The following is a 21,235-nucleotide window of genomic DNA, read 5'->3' as shown; positions in this document are numbered from 1 at the left end:
CATAGCGAGGTACTCTTTAATCAACAGGTCATGCTTTCGCCCAAGGTGGCTGCAGTGAGAAATTAAGAAATGCAAATGGCTGTGGTGTGAAATTTAAAAGTGCAAGATGGCAGTGGAGGGAAACATAAAAAAAAAATGAGAGGTGGAACTCGTCCAGTTGTATTTCGTGCTCTCTCTCTGTTTCTTCCTCCTCATCCCTTCTTGAACCAGTGTCAGCCTAGTATTAAAATGGAGGAGCCAATCATAACGTGGTATTCTCACAGGTATTGAAAGCAGGGTGCCAAACACAATTAGTTGTCATCTTACGTAAACTCCGTGTGAACTGTGTAAAAAGACTCAAAGTTGAAATGCATTTGCATGAAAAGGCGCCTGTATTGTCTCATTATTAAATTTCATCTTACTTGTGTGCACATAAGATCATAAATTGCGTAGCGTACAATATTTTCACGTCTGCTCATCATCTTCCGACAGGAGGCCAAACTCTAACTGCCCCTCCTTCCTTATTTTCTCTGATTTAGACACACCCTCCGTCATCCCACCCTCCCTCTCTCTCTATCTCTCTGTCTCTCGCTTTCTACTTCTGTAAATACTGTCCTATCTCATAATAAAATTTCCACTTACATGTGTGCACACAAGATCCAAAGCTTGCAATATTTCCCCGCTTGCATCATCATCATCATCAAAGTTCATAATCGTCATTCTGTTTTCAAGTGTGAAAAACTGTACTGCTTACAAGTGTCATATCTCTCTCTCTCTCTCTCTCTCTCTCTCTCTCTCTCTCTCTCTCTCTGTCTCTCTCTCTCTCTCTCTCCCCTTTCCCTCTCCCTCCCTCCCTCCCTGTTGCAAACAGTCGAGTAACTGAAACTGATGAAGCTCGTTGTTTGTATCTGTATTATGCTGGTAACTTGTTTGGGGCACTATATTATTACAACTGTTAACATGTTCAGTTATTCAGTTACTAATAACAGATTTTGACCTGATTGACTTAACTTCTTTAAATGCCATTATCTTAGCTTTATTCATATTTGTATTCTTTGCCCAGCAGATGTATCATGCGGCAAACTGTAAGTCATTCAAAGGCGTATCACATGTTTATCTAGTCTATTTTATTTGTTGCTTACAGATCAGCCATATCACAAAAACTTCGAGCGTTTCTTTTTTCAAACTGTTTTCCCTACCCATTTGCGTTAATTTACGTTTTTTATGCATTTAAAAGAAGCACAATTTGATCAGGTTGTAAGTCAATACACCCTAAGCCAAAAAAAAAAAAAGGCTCACGGCGAAAAAATCATCCGTATCGGACGGAAATCGGTAGATATGTTGCAATGTTTCACGTGTACAGGCGAAAAAAAAACCAACAACTAGATTATTTATTGAGCCGTGGCGCGGCTCTCGGGTGCAAGACGCTATCGATGACTCCTCTGGTTGAGGTTGGCACTATGTGCGATCGCGAGCGCCCCCTGTCGGAGTGGGTCCTAACGGGGGAGTGAGTGCGAGTAAGGAGAGTCTGGGGCGGACAGCAGGGGAGAAAGGACATTGCGGCCGCACTCTGAGGCGACAAGAGATGAGTTGTTGTGCACGGCCGAGAAGGGAGCGTTGAGCAAGGCGGCAGTCAGCATCGCTTTCCGGGGGACAGAGAGTTGCGGCAGTCCAGCGAGCAGACACCAGCTCCGGGAGCAGTGCTCCGGTTTGTGGACGTGACGTGGGTCGTATTTTGGCGCACTATAGTTTGCTCGGTACACATCTGCTGCTCCCTTTATGCCCACGTGTGTTGTTCTGTCCGTATGTGCTTTGAAAAGATTACGCTCCGGCTGGAACAGTGGCTTGTGCTTTACGTTCATGCACCCTGACTCATTTGTTTTACTGCAGGCAGCTGTAATTTCAGAGATTTTTTTTTTTGTCGCGATTGTCTTAGCCCGGTGGTGCCTAATATCCCAGAACAAGAGAGCTAACGTGTGACCTGTTTTGGGTTTTGGAGCCCTGTTTGGGCAACCTAGTTATCATGCACACAAATGTACTGCTGCCGAGTGAGGTTAGCCCCAATCTTGTGAAACTGAGCTTTCAGTGACTGGCTCGTCTGCAAATTAATTTAACCTTTGTGATGTGTTTTTTTTGCTTTCAATGGTGACTTTCTTGTCATTCATTTGTGTATGTTTCGCCGTTAATGATAACTGTAAGATAGCAAGGTCTTGAAGGGCTTGTGTATCGTATTTTGGCTACTGTTTAATTTGATTTCTTGTTTATCGGCCTGTGGTCCGGAAGTTGGTTTGAAGGTAAATCCGTGGGTAAATCTTTACTGGACCTAACTGTTAACTGATCTTGCGTTGAACTAATGCCATTATTAAATCGTTTCTTGTGTGCTATAAATTGTATTACCATAGAGAAGGCACATTCTGTGGTCGAGGGGTAGGCACGGTTGCTGCTTTGCGCGTGGCGTCTTGTCGCTCGCTATCATTTCCCGCGTTAGTACGGGGGGCGTGAGATTTGTTTGCTCGCGGTTGTACGGCCGCTAGTCAGCTGCGCCTGCTCCCGCTTCAGGGTGTGCCGTGTTTCGTAAGGCGTACGCCGACCTTCAGTGACTGTTACTCCTGTGTTGTTTGTCCGTCGCTTACCGAAACGTTAGTCTGTTTTAGCACGGCGGACACTGGGCCGTGACGATGTCCGTTGATGACCAGCGTTGGGGGGCGGTCGTCCGCTATGAGTGGCTTCGGTCGCTCGGACTTGGCAGTTACCTTCTGGTTAAACAGATCAAACTTGTTTGTTTGCTGTAAATTCCTAAGTAGTTTGTGAGAAAATTTGTAACTGAGCTTTTCATGATTTTACACAATTCAAGCATTTTGGTAAGGCATTTTCCTATGTATGTTTTATTTAAATGAGAACTCTTTATTGGTGTTATTCACCTGTTGAAGCTTAACATAAAATTTGTAACTTAGCTTTCATGATTTAATTTAAGCATTCTTGTAAAGCAGTCCTTTACCTACGTTTTAATGATTGGTAATTCTTTATTGGTGTTATTCATTGGCTGAAGGTTAACATATGTTTGTAACCAAGTTTATGCCCTTGCTTAATTGAGATTTGTTAAGAGCCTTCATTGCTGGAAGATCATTAAAGATTGGGTGCTTGTAATTGTGAATACTGTTTATGTTGTGGGCTACCCTTCCACTTCCATAGCCAAGCTGTCCTATCTACCAGTACATTTATTTAAGAGAGCGAGCTTCTCAAATTGAGCAAGTCAGTACCGTGTTGGTACACCTCTCGCCCTCATGCAAGTAGTGACTGACAGGACTGATAGAGGAGATAGAGAAGATACAACGAACAGCGGCGCGTTTCGTCACGGGATCGTTTAGCTGGCGAGAGAGCGTTACGGAGATGCTAAACAAACTCCACTAACAGACGTTACAAGAGAGACGATGTGCATTACACAGAGATTTACTACTGAAATTTCAGGACAGAACTTTTCAGGAGAGTCGGACAACAGATTGCTTCCCCCTCACATACATCTCGCATATTGTCAACGAGGAAAAAATTGCAGAAATTGGAGTCAATACAGAGGCTTGCCGACATTCATTCTTCCCACGCACTAGTCGCGAGTGGAACATGTTTGGAGGGATCAGATAGTGGTACCGAAATTATCCTCCGCCACACACTATTAGGTGGCTTGCGGAGTATGATGTAGATGTAGATGTAGATGCTGCTGGATGCTCTTCTGAAGGGTATCGCGAGTTAGGTCGTCAAAACTCGAAGCTAGCTGGAGGCTCCGGCCCATAATGCTCCAAACATTCTCACCTGGAGAGAGGTCCGGTGACCTCGGTGGCCAAGGTAGGTCTTGGCAAGCACGAAGACAAGCAGTAGAAACTCTCGCCATGCGCGGACAGGCATTATCTTGTTGAAATACGAGCCCAGGATGGCTTGCCATGAAGGGTAACGAAGCGGGGCGTGGAATATCGTCAGCGTACTGCTGTGCTGTGAGGATACTGCGGATGACAACCAAGAGGTTCAAATGGCTCTGAGCACTATGGGACTTAACATCTGAGGTCATCAGTCCCCTAGAACTTAGAACTACTTAAACCTAACTAACCTAAGGACATAACACATGTCCGAGGCAGGATTCGAACCTGCGACCGTAGCGGTCGCGCGGTTCCAGATTGAAGCGCCTAGAACCGCTCGGCCACACCGGCCGGCCAACTAACAGGGTCCAATTGCGAAAAGAAATGGCACCTCAGGCCGTCATGCCTGGTTGTTCGGCTGTACAGTAGGCGATGGCCAGGTTGCTATCCAATCGACCTCTGGGACATCTCCAGACACGTATTCGGCCTGGAATCTCACTGAGTGGAGTAGTGATGAGTCTTGCTTCGAGCTGAGCCCCAATGAGCAGCGAAGATGTGGCTGGCATAGCGGCGGGACTCTGTCGGCCTCCGTGCAGTCCAACAGTGCTGGTCGGGCGTGCCGTTTCATCTCACAGCAGGACGAGCCCTTTGGTTGTTGTCTGCCAGACCTTTACACCACAGATGTATGTCGAAAACATTCTATGGCCTCACAATAATGTTTCCTCAGGGAAACATTTAATTATTCGATGGCCCGTTTGGTGCCCTTCACGGCAGGCCATCCTGTGCTTTGTGCTTGCCAAACCTTGCCCTGGCTAGCAAGCTCGGCGGATATCCCCCCAACTGAGAAAGTTTGGAGCGTCGTGGATAGAGCACTCCAAACAGCTCGGGAGTTTGACGATCTAACGTGCCAATTGGACAGAATCCGGCACGCTATCCTTCAGGACATCCAGCAACTCTACGAATCAATGCGAAGCCGAATAACTGTTTGCATAAGGGCCAAAGGTGGAGCACAGCGATACTGCCTTGCTCTATTTGTGAAGCCCTTCCTCTTGAATGAATCATCAAATTTTTATGAAATTGTACTCGTGTGTTTGTCAAAAATGTTCAAATGTGTGTGAAATCTTATGGGACTTACTGCTAAGGTCATCAGTCCCTAAGCTTACACACTACTTAACCTAAATTATCCTAAGGACAAACACACACACACACACACACACACACACACACACATGCCCAAGGGAGGACTTGAACCTCCGCTGGGACCAACCGCTCAGTCCATGACTGCAGCACCTCAGACCGCTCGGCTAATCCCTCGCGGCGTGTGTGTGTCTGTACATGTAAATCACAGCTAGCGATTTCCGTCCCATTCGGATAATTTCTTCGTGGTGCGTCGTTTTTCCCCCCTTAGGATGCAATTAAAAAAAACAAATAAGTGAAGGAGGAAGAGAGGTGACCCGAGGTAGCACTCACCGCCGTCCCCAGCCCGAGGATGCTGTCTATGGAGAACTTGCAGGGCTGCCTGGCGCCCGCGTCGCCGCCAGGCCGCCCCCGCCGCCCCCGCACGCCCGCGACAGCCGCCTTCCTCGGGCCCCCTGCGTCCTCTCCCTCCTCCTCGGCGTCAGAGCCGGACTCCGCCGGCAGCTGCAGCGCCACAGAGAGCGGGTCCTCGTCGCAGCTGGCCTCGTGTCCCGCCATGGCGCCTGTCCGCTCAGGATCGCCTCTCTGACGTCGCCTTCTGAAAAACACAGCCACGACTCAACACGCTGCGCTGCCTTCGTGGCAGGCTGCGCACACTTTGTGAGTAACTGAGCCCGATGACTATTAGCAAGCTTTCGATACCGGCGGATATCGATCACTTCATTTCTAAAGAAGATACAATCGGTATGCATGAAACAGAATGTCCGACATACACTATGTGATCAGAAGTATCCGGACACCTGGCTGAGAGTGACGTACAAGTTCGTGGCGCCCTCCATCGGTAATGCTGGGATTCGATATGGTGTTGGCCCACCCTTAGCCTTGATGACAGCTACCACTCTCGCAGGCACACCTTCAGTCATGTACTGGAAGGTTTCTTGGGGAATGGCAGCCCAATCTTCACGGAGTGCCGCACTGAGGAGAGGTATCGATGTCGGTGAGGACTGGCACGAAGTCGGCGTTCCAAAACGTCCCAAGATGTTCTGTAGGATTCAGGTCAGGACTCTGTGCAGGCCACTCCATTACAGGGATGTTATTGTCGTGTTACCATTGCGCCACAGGCCGTGCATTATGAACAGGTGCTCGATCGTGTTGAAAGATTCGATCGTCATCCCCGAATTGCTCTTCATCAGTGGGAAGCAAAAAGTTGCTTAAAACATCATTGTATGCCTGCGTTGCGATAGTGCCACGCAAAACAACAAGGGGTGTAAGCCCCCTCCATGAAAAATACGACCAAACAATAACACTACCGCCTCCGAATTTTACTGTTGGCACTACACACGCTGGCAGAAGATGTTCACGGGGCATTCGCCATACCCACACCCTGTCACCGGATCGCCACATTCATTACCGTGATTCGTCACTCCACACAACGTTTTTCCACCGTTCAATCGCCCAATGGTTCAAAATGGTTCAAATGGCTCTGAGCACTATGGGACTTAACATCTATGGTCATCAGTCCCCTAGAACTTAGAACTACTTAAACCTAACTAACCTAAGGACATCACACAACACCCAATCATCACGAGGCCGGGAATCGAACCCGGGAACCCGGTTGCACAATCTCCCAATGTTTACACTCTTTACACCAAGCGAGGCGTCGTTTGGCATTTACCGGCGTGATGTGTGGCTTAAGAGCAGCCGCTCGACCATGAAATCCATCTCTCGCCTAACTGTCATAGTACTTGGAGTGGATCCTGACACAGTTGGGAATTCCTGTGCGAAGGTCTAGCCCTAATATGAGCAACGTATGTTTTTGGGGGTCTCCGGATGCTTTTGATCACACAGTTGGTAATGCGCACGTAAAAACCGGTATGAAGTGAAATCTACATCATAAATAACCGCATGAAGTTAATCTAATTTTAGTGTCGTATTGTCTAGGCACTTATCTAGAAGAGCCACATTCCCGTTTAAAAAATCTTTATCAGGCGCAAAATACAAAAATGAGCCGCACATTCCAAGGCTAAGCACTGCAAATGGCTGTAAGTTTTACGTTATACTTTTAAGACCTCGATCTCTAACGGCTCTGAAAATTTTCTTTATATCTTTACCCGTTTTCTAGATACAGAGGCGTAAAGTCATACTACTTCTGCACGTATAATACGTACATAATATCCGATGTGAGGCAAAAAGTTTACAAAGCGACGTAGCGCGTAGAAACATGCTGTAGAGTGTCTCCATTATCTTCAGAAGAGTTGCGGGCAACTCATGCTGAAGTACTGAAGCATATGCACAATTTTTGTTAACGTAAAATCCGGTCTGAGGGGTATAATTACTTCTGCGTCATTCCAGTTGCAAAAAAAGTAAAGTATCGAAGTTTTACTGACCCATAAGGTCCTTCCATAAGTAACTTCCCGTCCTGTGGTAGGGAAAAAGGAGGAAACTACCGAAAGAATGCTGCTATCGGAGCACAAAAAAAGGCGGATATGCTCCTGTTTAAAAGGATGACTGGAATGTGGGGTATCGCCTGCCTCATTTTACCTTCAAAAATTTTTTCATAATTTTGGCGTGCGAACATATTCGTGCTCCTTCATTCTGAAAGAGAAGAAGACAGTGACACTGAGATTGAGACCGAAAAATAATAAATACGGGAAGATAGTAGACCGTGGTTGTAGTATAGAAAGAGCGAAGGAGACAATTGCAGTGTGAGAGAAGGAGACGGACAGAGTGTCAGTGGAACATATTTCACAGTGACAGAACAGCGTTAGGAAAAGAGTGAAGGAGACAGTGCCAGTGGAAGCGGAATAAAGAGAAGGAGAAAGTTGAAGTGAATGAGAGCTAGTATAATGAGAGACAGAGTCTGTGACGTTGACAACAAGGAAGTGAGAAATAGTGCCAGTGAGAAGACACAGCAGCAGTGGTAATAAATGAATGAAATAGCAACAGTAAGAGAGAGCAAGAGGGAGGCAGTGATAGTAACAGGGGACAGTAGTAGTAGAATAGAACGAACGAGACAGTGGCAGTCAATGAGTTGCATAGAAATAATGGTAATGAGTTTATGATAATGGTGGAAGTATGAGATATGGATTGAAATTTTCGCCACGGCCAGGACTCGAACCTGGGTCTTCTTGCATATTAGGCAGAAATGCTAACCATTACACCACCGCAGCCTTATGGTCAACATTCCTGCATGAATGAAGTCGAGTGCCCTTCCCACCACTAACTTCAATTCATATCTTCAGCTTGTTTTCCCCTTAGATTGTCAGTATGTCTCAGGGAAAATTTAGTTATAAGACCTATAAGCTCACCTACGGTACAGGACTTCCCCATTACGTCAAACGCTAGGGTGCTATTCTGATGCCGGAGAACCCTGGCAATAATGACAATAAAACTAACTAAAAGTCCGAACAGGCTATCAGGCCCAACGGGACCGACCGGCCGCCGCGTCATCCTCAGACTACAGGCGTCACTGGATACGGATATGGAGGGGCATGTGTTCAGCGCACCGCTCCACTGGCAGTGTCGGTTTCCGAGACCGGAGCCGCTACTTCTCGATCAAATAGAGTCTCTGTTTGCCTCACAAGGGCTGAGTGCACCCCGCTTACCAACAGGGCTCGGCAGACCGGATGGTCACCCATCCAAGTTCTAGCCCAGCCCGAAAGCGCTTAACTTCGGTGACCTGACGGGAACCGGTGTTACCACTGCGGCAAGGCCGTTGGCAATAGTGGCATTGTATGGGGAAAATAAGCTGAAGAGATGACGTTTATGTTGGGGAGGGAACTCGACTTGGGTAGTTCGAACAGCAGTGTAGATTGTAGGGCAGTGGTGGTGTAATCGTTACCATTTCTGCCTAATAAGCAAAACGACCTGGGTTCGAGTCCCGGATGTGGTGCAAAGGTGGAAGGAGTATATAGAGGGTCTATACAAGGGCGATGTACTTGAGGACAATATTATGGAAATGGGAGATACGATACAGCGTGAAGAGTTTGACAGAGCACTGAAAGACCTGAGTAGACAAGATTCCATTAGAACTACTGACGGCCTTGGGAGAGCCAGTCCTGACAAAAGTCTACCATCTGGTGAGCAAGATGTACGAGACACGCGAAGTTCCCTCAGACTTCAAGAAGAATATAATAATTCCAGTCCCAAAGAAAGCAGGTGTTGACAGATGTGAAAACTACCGAACTATCAGTTTAATAAGTCACGTCTACAAAATACTAACACAAATTCTTTACAGACGAATGGAAAAACTGGTAGAAGACGACCTCGGGGAGGATCAGTTTGGATTCCGTAGAAACGTTGGAACACGTAAGGCAATACTGACCTCACGACTTATCTTAGAAGAAAGGTTAAGGAAAGGCAAACCTACGTTTCTAGCATTTATAGAGTTAGAGAAAGCTTTTGACAATGTTGACTGGAGTACTCTCTTTCAAATTCTGAAGGTGGCAGGGGTAAAATAAGGGAGCGAAAGGCTATTTACAATTTGTACAGAAAGCAGATGGCAGTTATAAGAGTCGAGGGGTATGAAAGGGAAGCAATCTGTATATTGAGCAGGCAGTAAAGGAAAGAAAAGAAAAATTCGTTGTAGGTATTAAAATCCATGGAGAAGAAATAAAAACTTTGAGGTTCGCCAATGACATTTTAATTCTGTCAGAGACAGCAAAGGACTTGGAAGAGCAGTTGAACGGAATGGACAGTGTCTTGAAAGGAGGATGTAAGATGAACATCAACAATAGCAAAACGAGGATAATGGAATGTAGTCGAATTAAGTCGGGTGATGGTGAGGGAATTAGATTAGGAAATGAGATGCTTAAAGTAGTAAAGGGGTTTTGGTATTTGGGGAGCAAAATAACTGATGATGGTCGAAGTAGAGAGGACGTAAAATGTAGACTGGCAATGGCAAGGAAAGCGTTTCTGAAGAAGAGAAATTTGATAACATCGAGTATAGATTTAAGTGTCAGGAAGTCGTTTCTGAAAGTATTTGTATGGAAGTGAAACATGGACGATAAATAGTTTGGACAAGAAGAGAGTAGAAGCTTTCGAAATGTGGTGCTACAGGAGAATGCTGAAGATTAGATGGGTAGATCACATAACTAATGAGGAGGTATTGAATAGAATTGGGGAGAAGAGGAGTTTGTGGCACAACTTGACAAGAAGAAGGGACCGGTTGGTAGGACATGTTCTGAGGCATCAAGGTATCACAAATTTAGCATTGGAGGGCAGCGTGGAGGGTAAAAATCGTAGAGGGAGACCAAGAGGTGAATACACTAAGCAGAATCAGAAGGATGTAGGTTGCAGTAAGTACTGATAGATGCAGAAGCTTGCACAGGATAGAGTAGCATGGAGAGCTGCATCAAACCAGTCTCAGGACTGAAGACCACAACAACAACATCTTCCGCTTCCATCACTGTCGTAGGTAAAGATGAGACTTAAATGTCTCGGGTAAAATTTAATTATAAGATCTATAAGATAATGAGTTTGTCTCAATGAGTGAGAACTGTCAATTGGTATTGGAAGGGTATGAGCGACTTAGAGCGATGGTCTAGTGAGACCCGGAATGAACAAATTACAGTTAGAGGAGCTTCTGCGAGTGAGAGGCACACAGGTGTAAAAGGGCAGTGTACTGGCAGATCTGTAATTTGAACTGAAGGAGACTAATGTGGTAAGGTCTCCGACGTGATAATGGGATTGCGACGGGAACTAAAAGACTTTGAACGACGAATTACAGTTGGAGCTAGACGCATGGGACATTAAACCTCGGAAATGTTAGGGAATTCAGTAATCCGACATGTGCAATCTCAAGAGTTTACCTTGAATACGCAGTGGCCGATGGCCCCCACTTAACGACTGAGAGCATCGGCGTTTGTGTAGAGTTGTCGGTGCTAACAGACAAGCAGCACTGCGTGAAATAACAGCGGAAATTAATGTCGGACGTACGACGAACGGATCCGTTACGACAGTGCGGTGAAATGTGTCGTTAGTAGGCTACGGCAGCAGACGACCGACGCGAGTGCCTTTGCTAACAGCACGACATGGCGTGCAGTGCATCTCCTGGGCTCGTGACCGTATTAGTTGGGCGTTAGACGACTGGAAAGTCGTGGTCTGGTTAGATTAGTCCCGATTTCTGTCGGTAAGAGCCGACGGTAGGGTTCGAATGTGGAGCAGACCCCATGAAGCCATGGACTCGGCTTGTGAACAAGGCACTGTGCAAGATGTTGGTGGCACCATAATGGTGTGGGCTGTGTCTACATTTAATGAACTGTGCCTTCTGATGCAACTGCACCTATCATTGATTGAAAATGGTTATATTGGGCTTGTTAAAACTGTCTGCAGCAAACAGTGATGGAATTTTTATAGAAGACAATGCACCATGTCACTGAGCCATACCTCATCGAACATTTATAGAACATCATCGAGAGGTTAGTTTGTGCACAAAATACTGCACCGGCAACACTTTCGCAATTATGGACGGCTGCAGAGGCTACATGGCTCAGTATTTCTGCAGGGGACTTCCAACGATCTGTTACATCTACAGAATGAAATGTTCACTCTGCAGTGGAGTGTGTGTGCTGATATGAAACTTCTTGGCAGATTAAAAGTGTATGCCTGCAAGCTTCTGTGAAGTTTGGAATGTAGGAGGCGAGGTTATTGGCGGAAGTAGAGCTGTGAGGACGAGGTGTGAGTCGTGCTTGGCTAGCTCAGTTGGTGCCGCGGGGGGGGATTACGGAAGTGTCCGATTCCACCGGTCTGCTTTGACCCAAGACGACATCACCACGGTGGAAATGGCTGTTCTAAGCGTCTGCAATATGGCGCTTTTGATGTCACTACATACACACGGCAACAAACTCAAATAAGACAATAACATCTCCCTCAAAAATACAATCAAACTAACGGGACAACTTGGGGGTTTTAGGGAGGGGACACGCTAAAAATAACAGTACAAAAAACACACCACGTTCCCAAAACACACAAAATGACGAACAAAATGGAATTACAAAATCTACAGGAATCGGTCACTTCACTTGACCTATACAGGTCAACCGCAGCTGACGATTCCAAAACACCAAAGCCTACGAAAATTGGAATCAGACATTGCACTTGACCACAGCTGACGATACCAAAACACCAATACCCACATAAGACTATCAAAATTGGAATCGGTCATTTCCCTTGACCTATATAGGTCAACCATAACTACTGATACGAAAAAAACCAGCTACGAAAAACAAAACCAAAACCAGAACACCTCAAAAATTCAAAAGTCAAACATCCCTACATATATTAAAACACATTCAATACACAATAAATACACAAAACATTACAACTCGAGAAAAACAGATCCAAAAAAACAATTAGCATCAACAAATTTCGGCGCTGCAAAGTAATTCGGCCCACACACACACATGCACACACGCACACACACACACACACACACACACACACACACACACACACAGAGAGAGAGAGAGAGAGAGAGAGAGAGAGAGAGAGAGAGGGCCATCAAACATAACAAGACGACATCTACAAACACAACCAACTCATAAACTCCGCGCCGTAATGACGTCACACACCTCAACACCCTTACGTCTGGGTCAGAGCAGACGGGTGGAATCGGAGGGTTCTGTTGACCTATCAACGAGAAACCTGAATGGGTATAATTGGAAGTCCGTCCCGAACAAATTCAACAAACAATATAGAGAAAAATGAGATAAAAAAAAGGAAGTTGGTAGAGCAGTTGCCTGCGAAAAGCAGAGGTCCCGATTGGACAAACGGTTTTAATCTGCCAGGAAGTTTGATTTGTCGAGTCGATGCGACGTTGAGTTCCTGCACTACGCCGAAAAAAGGAGTTCCGACGTAATATTGGAAGTATCGCATGCCTTTTGTCACATCAGTGTAGCTCGTTTGTAAAATTTACGTTAATTCATCATAACATTAAATAATTTTCATGTTCTGCACTTCTTAGTGTTATTAGCAGTCTACTTTATAGTTGTAAATAAATTTAAGGGAAACGTTAACAGATCAATTGGTTTTATTCCGAAGTTTAATAATGTGCGTGTAATGAAAATAGACAGAAATCATAAAATTCACGCTAGCCTTTTACTTTTCACCACAAAGTAATTACTATTGCGCCTATCTGGAAATGGTGGCGCTGGTAGCTGAGTGGGTGTCGGCGCGGTAGCTCAGCGTTTTCGGTCAGAGGGTTAAACGCCGCCCTCTGTAACGAAAAACCGATTGAATAGATCAACTATGAACTTGAACGGGTGTCATTGGACGTCCGCCCCGAACAAATACATCTACATCTACATCTACATCTATACTCCGCGAGCCACCTTACGGTGTGTGGCGGAGGGTACTTATTGTACCACTATCTGATCCCCCCTTCCCTGTTCCATTCACGAATTGTGCGTGGGAAGAACGACTGCTTGTAAGTCTCCGTATTTGCTCTAATTTCTCGGATCTTTTCGTTGTGATCATTACGCGAGATATATGTGGGCGGTAGTAATATGTTGCCCATCTCTTCCCGGAATGTGCTCTCTCGTAATTTCGATAATAAACCTCTCCGTATTGCGTAACGCCTTTCTTGAAGTGTCCGCCACTGGAGCTTGTTCAGCATCTCGGTAACGCTCTCGCGCTGACTAAATGTCCCCATGACGAATCGCGCTGCTTTTCGCTGGATCATGTCTATCTCTTCTATTAATCCAACCTGGTAAGGGTCCCATACTGATGAGCAATACTCAAGAATCGGACGAACAAGCGTTTTGTAAGCTACTTCTTTCGTCGATGAGTCACATTTTCTTAGAATTCTTCCTATGAATCTCAACCTGGCGCCTGCTTTTCCCACTATTTGTTTTATGTGATCATTCCACTTCAGATCGCTCCGGATAGTAACTCCTAAGTATTTTACGGTCGTTACCGCTTCCAATGATTTACCACCTATGGCATAATCGTACTGGAATGGATTTCTGCCCCTATGTATGCGCATTATATTACATTTATCTACGTTTAGGGAAAGCTGCCAGCTGTCGCACCATGCATTAATCCTCTGCAGGTCCTCCTGGAGTACGTACGAGTCTTCTGATGTTGCTACTTTCTTGTAGACAACCGTGTCATCTGCAAATAGCCTCACGGAGCTACCGATGTTGTCAACTAAGTCATTTATGTATATTGTAAACAATAAAGGTCCTATCACGCTTCCCTGCGGTACTCCCGAAATTACCTCTACATCTGCAGATTTTGAACCGTTAAGAATGACATGTTGTGTTCTTTCTTCTAGGAAATCCTGAATCCAATCACAAACCTGGTCCGATATTCCGTAAGCTCGTATTTTTTTCACTAAACGTAAGTGCGGAACCGTATCAAATGCCTTCCTGAATTCCAGGAATACGGCATCAATCTGCTCGCCAGTGTCTACGGCACTGTGAATTTCTTGGGCAAATAGGGCGAGCTGAGTTTCACATGATCTCTGTTTGCGGAATCCATGTTGGTTATGATGAAGGAGATTTGTATTATCTAAGAACGTCATAATACGAGAACACAAAACATGTTCCATTATTCTACAACAGATTGACGTAAGCGAAATAGGCCTATAATTATTCGCATCTGATTTATGACCCTTCTTGAAAATGGGAACGACCTGCGCTTTCTTCCAGTCGCTAGGTACTTTACGTTCTTCCAGCGATCTACGATAAATTGCTGATAGAAAGGGGGCAAGTTCTTTAGCATAATCACTGTAGAATCTTAAGGGTATCTCGTCTGGTCCGGATGCTTTTCCGCTACTAAGTGATAGCAGTTGTTTTTCAATTCCGATATCGTTTATTTCAATATTTTCCATTTTGGCGTCCGTGCGACGGCTGAAGTCAGGGACAGTGTTACGATTTTCCGCAGTGAAACAGTTTCGGAACACTGAATTCAGTATTTCTGCCTTTCTTCGGTCGTCCTCTGTTTCGGTGCCATCGTGGTCAACGAGTGACTGAATAGGGGATTTAGATCCGCTTACCGATTTTACATATGACCAAAACTTTTTAGGGTTCTTGTTTAGATTGTTTGCCAATGTTTTATGTTCGAATTCGTTGAATGCTTCTCTCATTGCTCTCTTTACGCTCTTTTTCGCTTCGTTCAGCTTTTCCTTATCAGCTATGATTCGACTACTCTTAAACCTATGATGAAGCTTTCTTTGTTTCCGTAGTACCTTTCGTACATGATTGTTATACCACGGTGGATCTTTCCCCTCCCTTTGGACCTTAGTCGGTACGAACTTATCTAAGGCGTACTGGACGATGTTTCTGAATTTTTTCCATTTTTGTTCCACATCCTCTTCCTCAGAAATGAACGTTTGATGGTGGTCACTCAGATATTCTGCGATTTGTGCCCTATCACTCTTGTTAAGCAAATATATTTTCCTTCCTTTCTTGGCATTTCTTATTACACTTGTAGTCATTGATGCAACCACTGACTTATGATCACTGATACCCTCTTCTACATTCACGGAGTCGAAAAGTTCCGGTCTATTTGTTGCTATGAGGTCTAAAACGTTAGCTTCACGAGTTGGTTCTCTAACTATCTGCTCGAAGTAATTCTCGGACAAGGCAGTCAGGATAATGTCACAAGAGTCTCTGTCCCTGGCTCCAGTTCTGATTGTGTGACTATCCCATTCTATACCTGGTAGATTGAAGTCTCCCCCTATTACAATAGTATGATCACGAAACTTCTTCACGACGTTCTGCAGGTTCTCTCTGAGGCGCTCAACTACTACGGTTGCTGATGCAGGTGGTCTATAGAAGCATCCGACTATCATATCTGACCCACCTTTGATACTTAACTTAACCCAGATTATTTCACATTCGCATTCGCTAATAACTTCACTGGATATTATTGAATTCTTTACTGCTATAAATACTCCTCCACCATTGGCGTTTATCCTATCCTTGCGGTATATATTCCATTCTGTGTCTAGGATTTCGTTACTGTTCACTTCCGGTTTTAACCAACTTTCCGTTCCTAATACTATATGCGCACTATTTCCTTCAATAAGAGATACTAATTCAGGAACCTTGCCCTGCATACTCCTGCAGTTTACCAATAATACGTTAACTTTTCTTGTTTTTGGTCTCTGAGGACGGACGTTCTTTATCAACGATGATAATGTCCTCTCTGGTAAGCCGTCAGGTATTTTATCGTTTCGCCCAAGGGGGGGTCCCTCTAACCTAAAAAACCCCCGTGTGCACGCCACACGTACTCTGCTACCCTAGTAGCTGCTTCCGGTGTGTAGTGCACGCCTGACCTGTCTAGGGGGGCCCTACAGTTCTCCACCCAATAACGGAGGTCGATGAATTTGCAACCATTATAGTCGCAGAGTCGTCTGAGCCTCTGGTTTAGACCCTCCACACGGCTCCAAACCAGAGGACCGCGATCGACTCTGGGCACTATGCTGCAGACATTAAGCTCAGCTTGCACTCCGCGTGCGATGCTGGTTGTCTTCACCAAATCAGCCAGCCGCCGGAAGGAACCAAGGATGGCCTCAGAACCCAAGCGGCAGGCGTCATTCGTTCCGACATGTGCTACTATCTGCAGCCGGTCACACCCAGTGCGTTCAATAGCTGCCGGAAGGGCCTCCTCCACATTACGGACGAGACCCCCCGGCAAGCACACCGAGTGCACACTGGCATTCTTCCCCGACCTACCCGCTATTTTCCTGAGGGGCTCCATAACCCGCCTAACGTTGGAGCTCCCTATAACTAATAGGCCCGCCCTCTGTGACTGTCGGGACCTTGCCGGAGAATCGGCCACTGGCCCAATAGGCGAGGCATCCTGTGGTGGCTCGGAAACGATGTCATCACCACTAGGAACCACCCCGTACCTGTTGGAAAGGGGTAAGGCAGCTGCCACGCGGCCAGATCCCACCTTCGCCTTTCGGCCAGGCACGCGCGAGCCCACCACTGTCCGCCATTCACCCTGGAGTGATGGCTGACCGGTAAGATGCTCACTGCCGGAAGACGCAGCGACATCAGGGGTTCCATGTGATTCCAAGGCCACCGAAGTAGGCATAGGTCTCACCACAGTTGCCCCAACGCCACTACGAGCCGACGCCTGCGCCTCGAGCTCGATGAGCCTAACAGACAAAGCCTCCACCTGCCCCCGAAGAGTGGCCAATTCTCCTTGCGTCCGCTCACAACAACCACAGTCCCTACACATGACTATGTTTACCCTACTCTATACGGTGACAAATTCCCAAGATAATCTTCTGATGAGCTACTCTGATAATCAAGAAACACTCACTGAAATACGAGACGCGAAAACTACGCTAGGTTTTCCCAGAAAAACTATTTAAAAGCCAAGCGCAGCTAATAAGTACAAAAACGCTTTATACAAACAGTACTCGCTGCTGCTGGTGCTCTCGCTCTGGCTGTCACAAGACAACTGCTGATTCAAGTGACTAGTGGCTAACGGCCGCGAAACAAACAAAAGACGGTTTTAGGGCGCTTTCTGTTCTAAACGATCAAGAAAACACTAAGAAATCTAACACGAAAACTACGTAAAGTTTTATCAAGAACTGTTAGTTACTATGCAGAGCAGATAAACACAAATAGAATCCCTTCCTTAGTGGATGGTCGTAAACAAAATGCAAAATAAACGCTTTATACAAACAGTACTCGCTGCTGCTGGTGCTCTCGCTCTGGCTGTCACAAGACAACGAACAATGACGAACAAAAATGAGATAAAAAAAAGTGGTCAGTGCGACTGACTCCCATGCAGATGCGGGTTCGGTTCCCGGTACTGCCAGTGATTTTTTCCATGCTGGAAGGACTGGAACTAGCCTATCTGGCCCAGAACGAAACAGCTGAGATATCGGGAGATATGGCCGCATAGCCCACTATCTCTTTATATTTGTTACCTTTTTGGCGTTAGTCACAGGATATGATTATCATCTGATCCAGTAGAGAACTACAAGGCACAGGATGGTTATAATTACTCACGGCGGTCCAGTCTGGGCTGTAATTATCGCACGGCAGCGGAACATGGTAGATATCCTAACGCGTTTATGCGGGAGCGACTCACGCTGGAAAAACTTAGTTCCAATTTTGGCCACCAGGCGCCAGTCTGGCGCTGTACAGCATCTCGTCGACGTCTCATACTGAACAAACTGTGAAAATGACGGTTAATAATAAAATCGACATTATGTCTTTCTCAGTTGTCTGACCTTTACTGTCCAAGTCCCTCTCCTAAACCATTACATACGGAAATATTCGTATAGGTCTCTATTACATTAACAGCGCCATATTTGCACCTGTTGACCAAAATTGGGAGTAATTTTTTTCCGGCGTAAATCTGTTGCGCATTATCGCATTAGAATATCTACCAAGTTTCGCTGTCATACGATAATTGCAGCCCTGAATGAGCCTCTGTAAGTAGCTGCTCTTTAGTTATAACCACGATTTTTTTATAGATAGCTTACGACGTAATGCACACAGGACTGAGATCACGTTATCTGTTGAAACTATTCTTGAGGACCGTCGATGTAATCTGCAACTCATAAGACGGAAAGATATAAGTCTGGCGCCGCGTGTCTTAGGCGTCTTGTCACGGTTCGCGCGGCTTCCCCCGTCGGAGATTCGAGTCCTCCCTGGGACATGGGTGCGTGTCTTGCCTTTAGCGTAAGTTAGTTTAAGTTAGGTTAAGTAGTGTGTAAGCCTAGGGACCGATGACCTCCGCAGTTTGGTCTCATAGTCCTTACCACAAATTTTTGAGTCTGGCGAGAATGTTATTTATCGATTTTCCTTTTAAGTAAATAACTTATTTATGTTCTGTACGCTAGTTCTGTGGGATGAAATTATTTGTGCGCCTTGCGATCAGGGCCTGGAGGCTTTGAAAATTGTTGAGAATATTTCCGCAGTTTAAAACAGAATACAATACACACATAGCTAGCCGTCAGCGCTCATATTTACTGTACAGCGCAGTAGGTGCAATACTTGTCTAACCACAGAAGCAGTTAGCTTTGTACATCGAAGTGCATTAGGGGCTGGCTTTCAGCGATAAGGTAACTATATCCATGGATATCCACATGTACGTAACTCTCCGTATATAGGTCTAGTATTATTATTTGTTAGTTACTTTCTAGTAACCTGCTGTCTTCTATGTTTGAAAAACTTCTATGTTTGAACTCTGTCCCAGTCGGTCAATAGCAAAATAGTAGTTTGTATTGACATCTTCGACTTTTGTAGTCCTGTCTTCCTCAGTTGCGTGTAATATTACGGTATGTTGATAATTTTTACTTCTGGACCGTCTGACAGCAACTGAATAAAACTCAATTTTAATGCCATACGCGTTTCGCCTTTATTTTCTGCAAGGCATCATCAGTGGCCTGGAATATGTACATATGTTAGCTATTTAATTTACATTTTTGTCACTGGTACCTATAGACTATAAACAGTTCTGGTGGTTGGTATTTCCTATTAAGTAGTAATATTTTGAGCTGTACTTACAGGTTGCGTGGACAATTTCTTACATATTACGCTCCTGTTGCATTTTTGGTGTTGTTCTTCTTCTTATGAATGCCAATTTGCGGCTTTTTTCCAAAACACACACACACACACACACACACACACACACACACACACACACACACACACACACACACACTCACATACACAAACACACACGCAAATGCATACACGAACAGATCACAGATGCTTCAATAATTACACTCGAAAGTTTGGCAATAACATTCGATCTTTGGCAAAAACATTTGACCGTCGGCAATAGAAACCAAAACATTGCATTGAAACAAGCGTTCAGTTCATAGTGCTGTGGAATGTGAAAAAAACCACAAATTGGTATTCATAAAAGAAGAACAACACCAAAAATGCAACAGGAGCGTAATATGTAAGAAATTGTCCACGCAACCTGTAAGTACAGTTCCAAACATCACTACTCAATAGGAAATACCAACCACCAGAACTTTTTATAACCTATAGGCACAGTGACAAAAATCTAAATTAAACAGCAAACATATGTACATATTCCAGGCCACTGATGATGCCTTGCAGAAAATAAAGGCGAAACGCGAATGGCACTAAAATTGTGTTTTATTCAGTTGCTGTCAGACGGTCCATAAGTAAAAATTATCAACATACCGTAATAGCAGTTTGTATGTACAGGGAGTTCATTTTAACTGAAGAGACTGAAATATCGAAAACTATACATCGGATCAAAAAAAGTTATAATTCCAATTTGTTTGTCTCGGAAGGGGACATTGATACCCCATTGGTCCCCCACCCCACCCAGTGCGTGTATGGCGAAGGGCAACTTTGAAATTTTGGTTGGGAACCCTCCCTTTTTTTTTTTCATATTATGATTCTACGGCAAAATCTACATACTTTTTGTCTGAATGATTTTCTTTGTTTCGTTACAGATGGCGCTGTAGTCGGAGGAATAGAAATGGATTCACAATTTACGACATGCTACTCAATGGCCCTCGAATACACAGTAGCACGTGGGACCCCAGCTCCATGCTGCGAGGGGAGGACAGGCCAGTATTTCATAACTTGTAATTGGAAACCGCATTCGCAACGTTGTATTCCTCCGAGATATCGATCAGCGGACTGTTCGACGCGCCACCGTGGCCGTGTAGCGAACTACGACGCATCATAACAGGCGGTACACAGCGACCTGAACTCACGAAGAACGAAGAAAATGGTTCAGACCAAACCTTCGACCATAAATATAACAGTCTGGACCTGACGTCATTTTCGTGGCTCCAACATCTCTGGGCTAAAGTCACGCGAATGTTGGCAAAACATGGTTGTTTCGTGTTGCGCTTACGGCTGTACTCAGCGTTTTGTCGGGGGAAATGGCATTACATTTCACATGTAAGTGTTACTATGATAGTGCAGATGCGTTTATGGAAATCTGCTGAAGTGATTTTTATATGTTTTTTACACTTGAAGTAGAGTATCACGTAAATTAAAGTGTTGAAAGTGATGCCTGTAAAGCCAGACTCATATTACTTTTTGGAAAGTATGTGCGATAATTCGGTTACAGAAGTAAGTATAATTGTTTCTCGTTGCTACTCATAGGTTCCCTAAGGATGAAAACCGAAGGCAGCTTTGGATACAGGCCCTGAAACGGAAAAACTTCAAGCCATCTGCACATACGCGCCTTTTTTTATATACAAGCGTGATTATAATAAGGTAAGAGCACCTGTAGTCGACACATGAAGAGAATTTTTTTCTGGCTTCTGATACTATTAAATAAATGTAGGCTCCAAAATTATT

General features: G+C 45.0%; 1 protein-coding gene, 1 non-coding gene and 1 pseudogene across 2 annotated transcripts in view; all 3 read right to left on the bottom strand.

The window, feature by feature from the left end:
* The window catches only part of LOC124552360 (NK1 transcription factor-related protein 2), a 157,670-nt gene extending 152,148 nt beyond the window's left edge, over positions 1–5,522 (bottom strand). Inside the window, exon 1 of the mRNA XM_047126626.1 lies at positions 5,298–5,522. Within this exon, the coding sequence (XP_046982582.1) occupies positions 5,298–5,522 (225 nt within the window). The remainder of the gene's footprint in view (positions 1–5,297) is intronic.
* A 2,539-nt stretch (positions 5,523–8,061) lies between these two features.
* Trnai-aau lies at positions 8,062–8,134 on the bottom strand. The gene has a single exon. It is a non-coding gene; the product is annotated as a tRNA-Ile (tRNA).
* Positions 8,135–8,566: 432 nt separating this feature from the next.
* Positions 8,567–8,684, bottom strand: LOC124552883 (annotated as a pseudogene).
* Between the last annotated feature and the right edge of the window lie 12,551 nt (positions 8,685–21,235).

The sequence above is a fragment of the Schistocerca americana genome, chromosome 10, assembly GCF_021461395.2.
Source record: "Schistocerca americana isolate TAMUIC-IGC-003095 chromosome 10, iqSchAmer2.1, whole genome shotgun sequence".
Lineage (NCBI taxonomy): Eukaryota > Metazoa > Arthropoda > Insecta > Orthoptera > Acrididae > Schistocerca > Schistocerca americana.
Note: the sequence above shows the minus strand (reverse complement) of the source record. Positions and strands in the feature narration are given on the sequence as shown.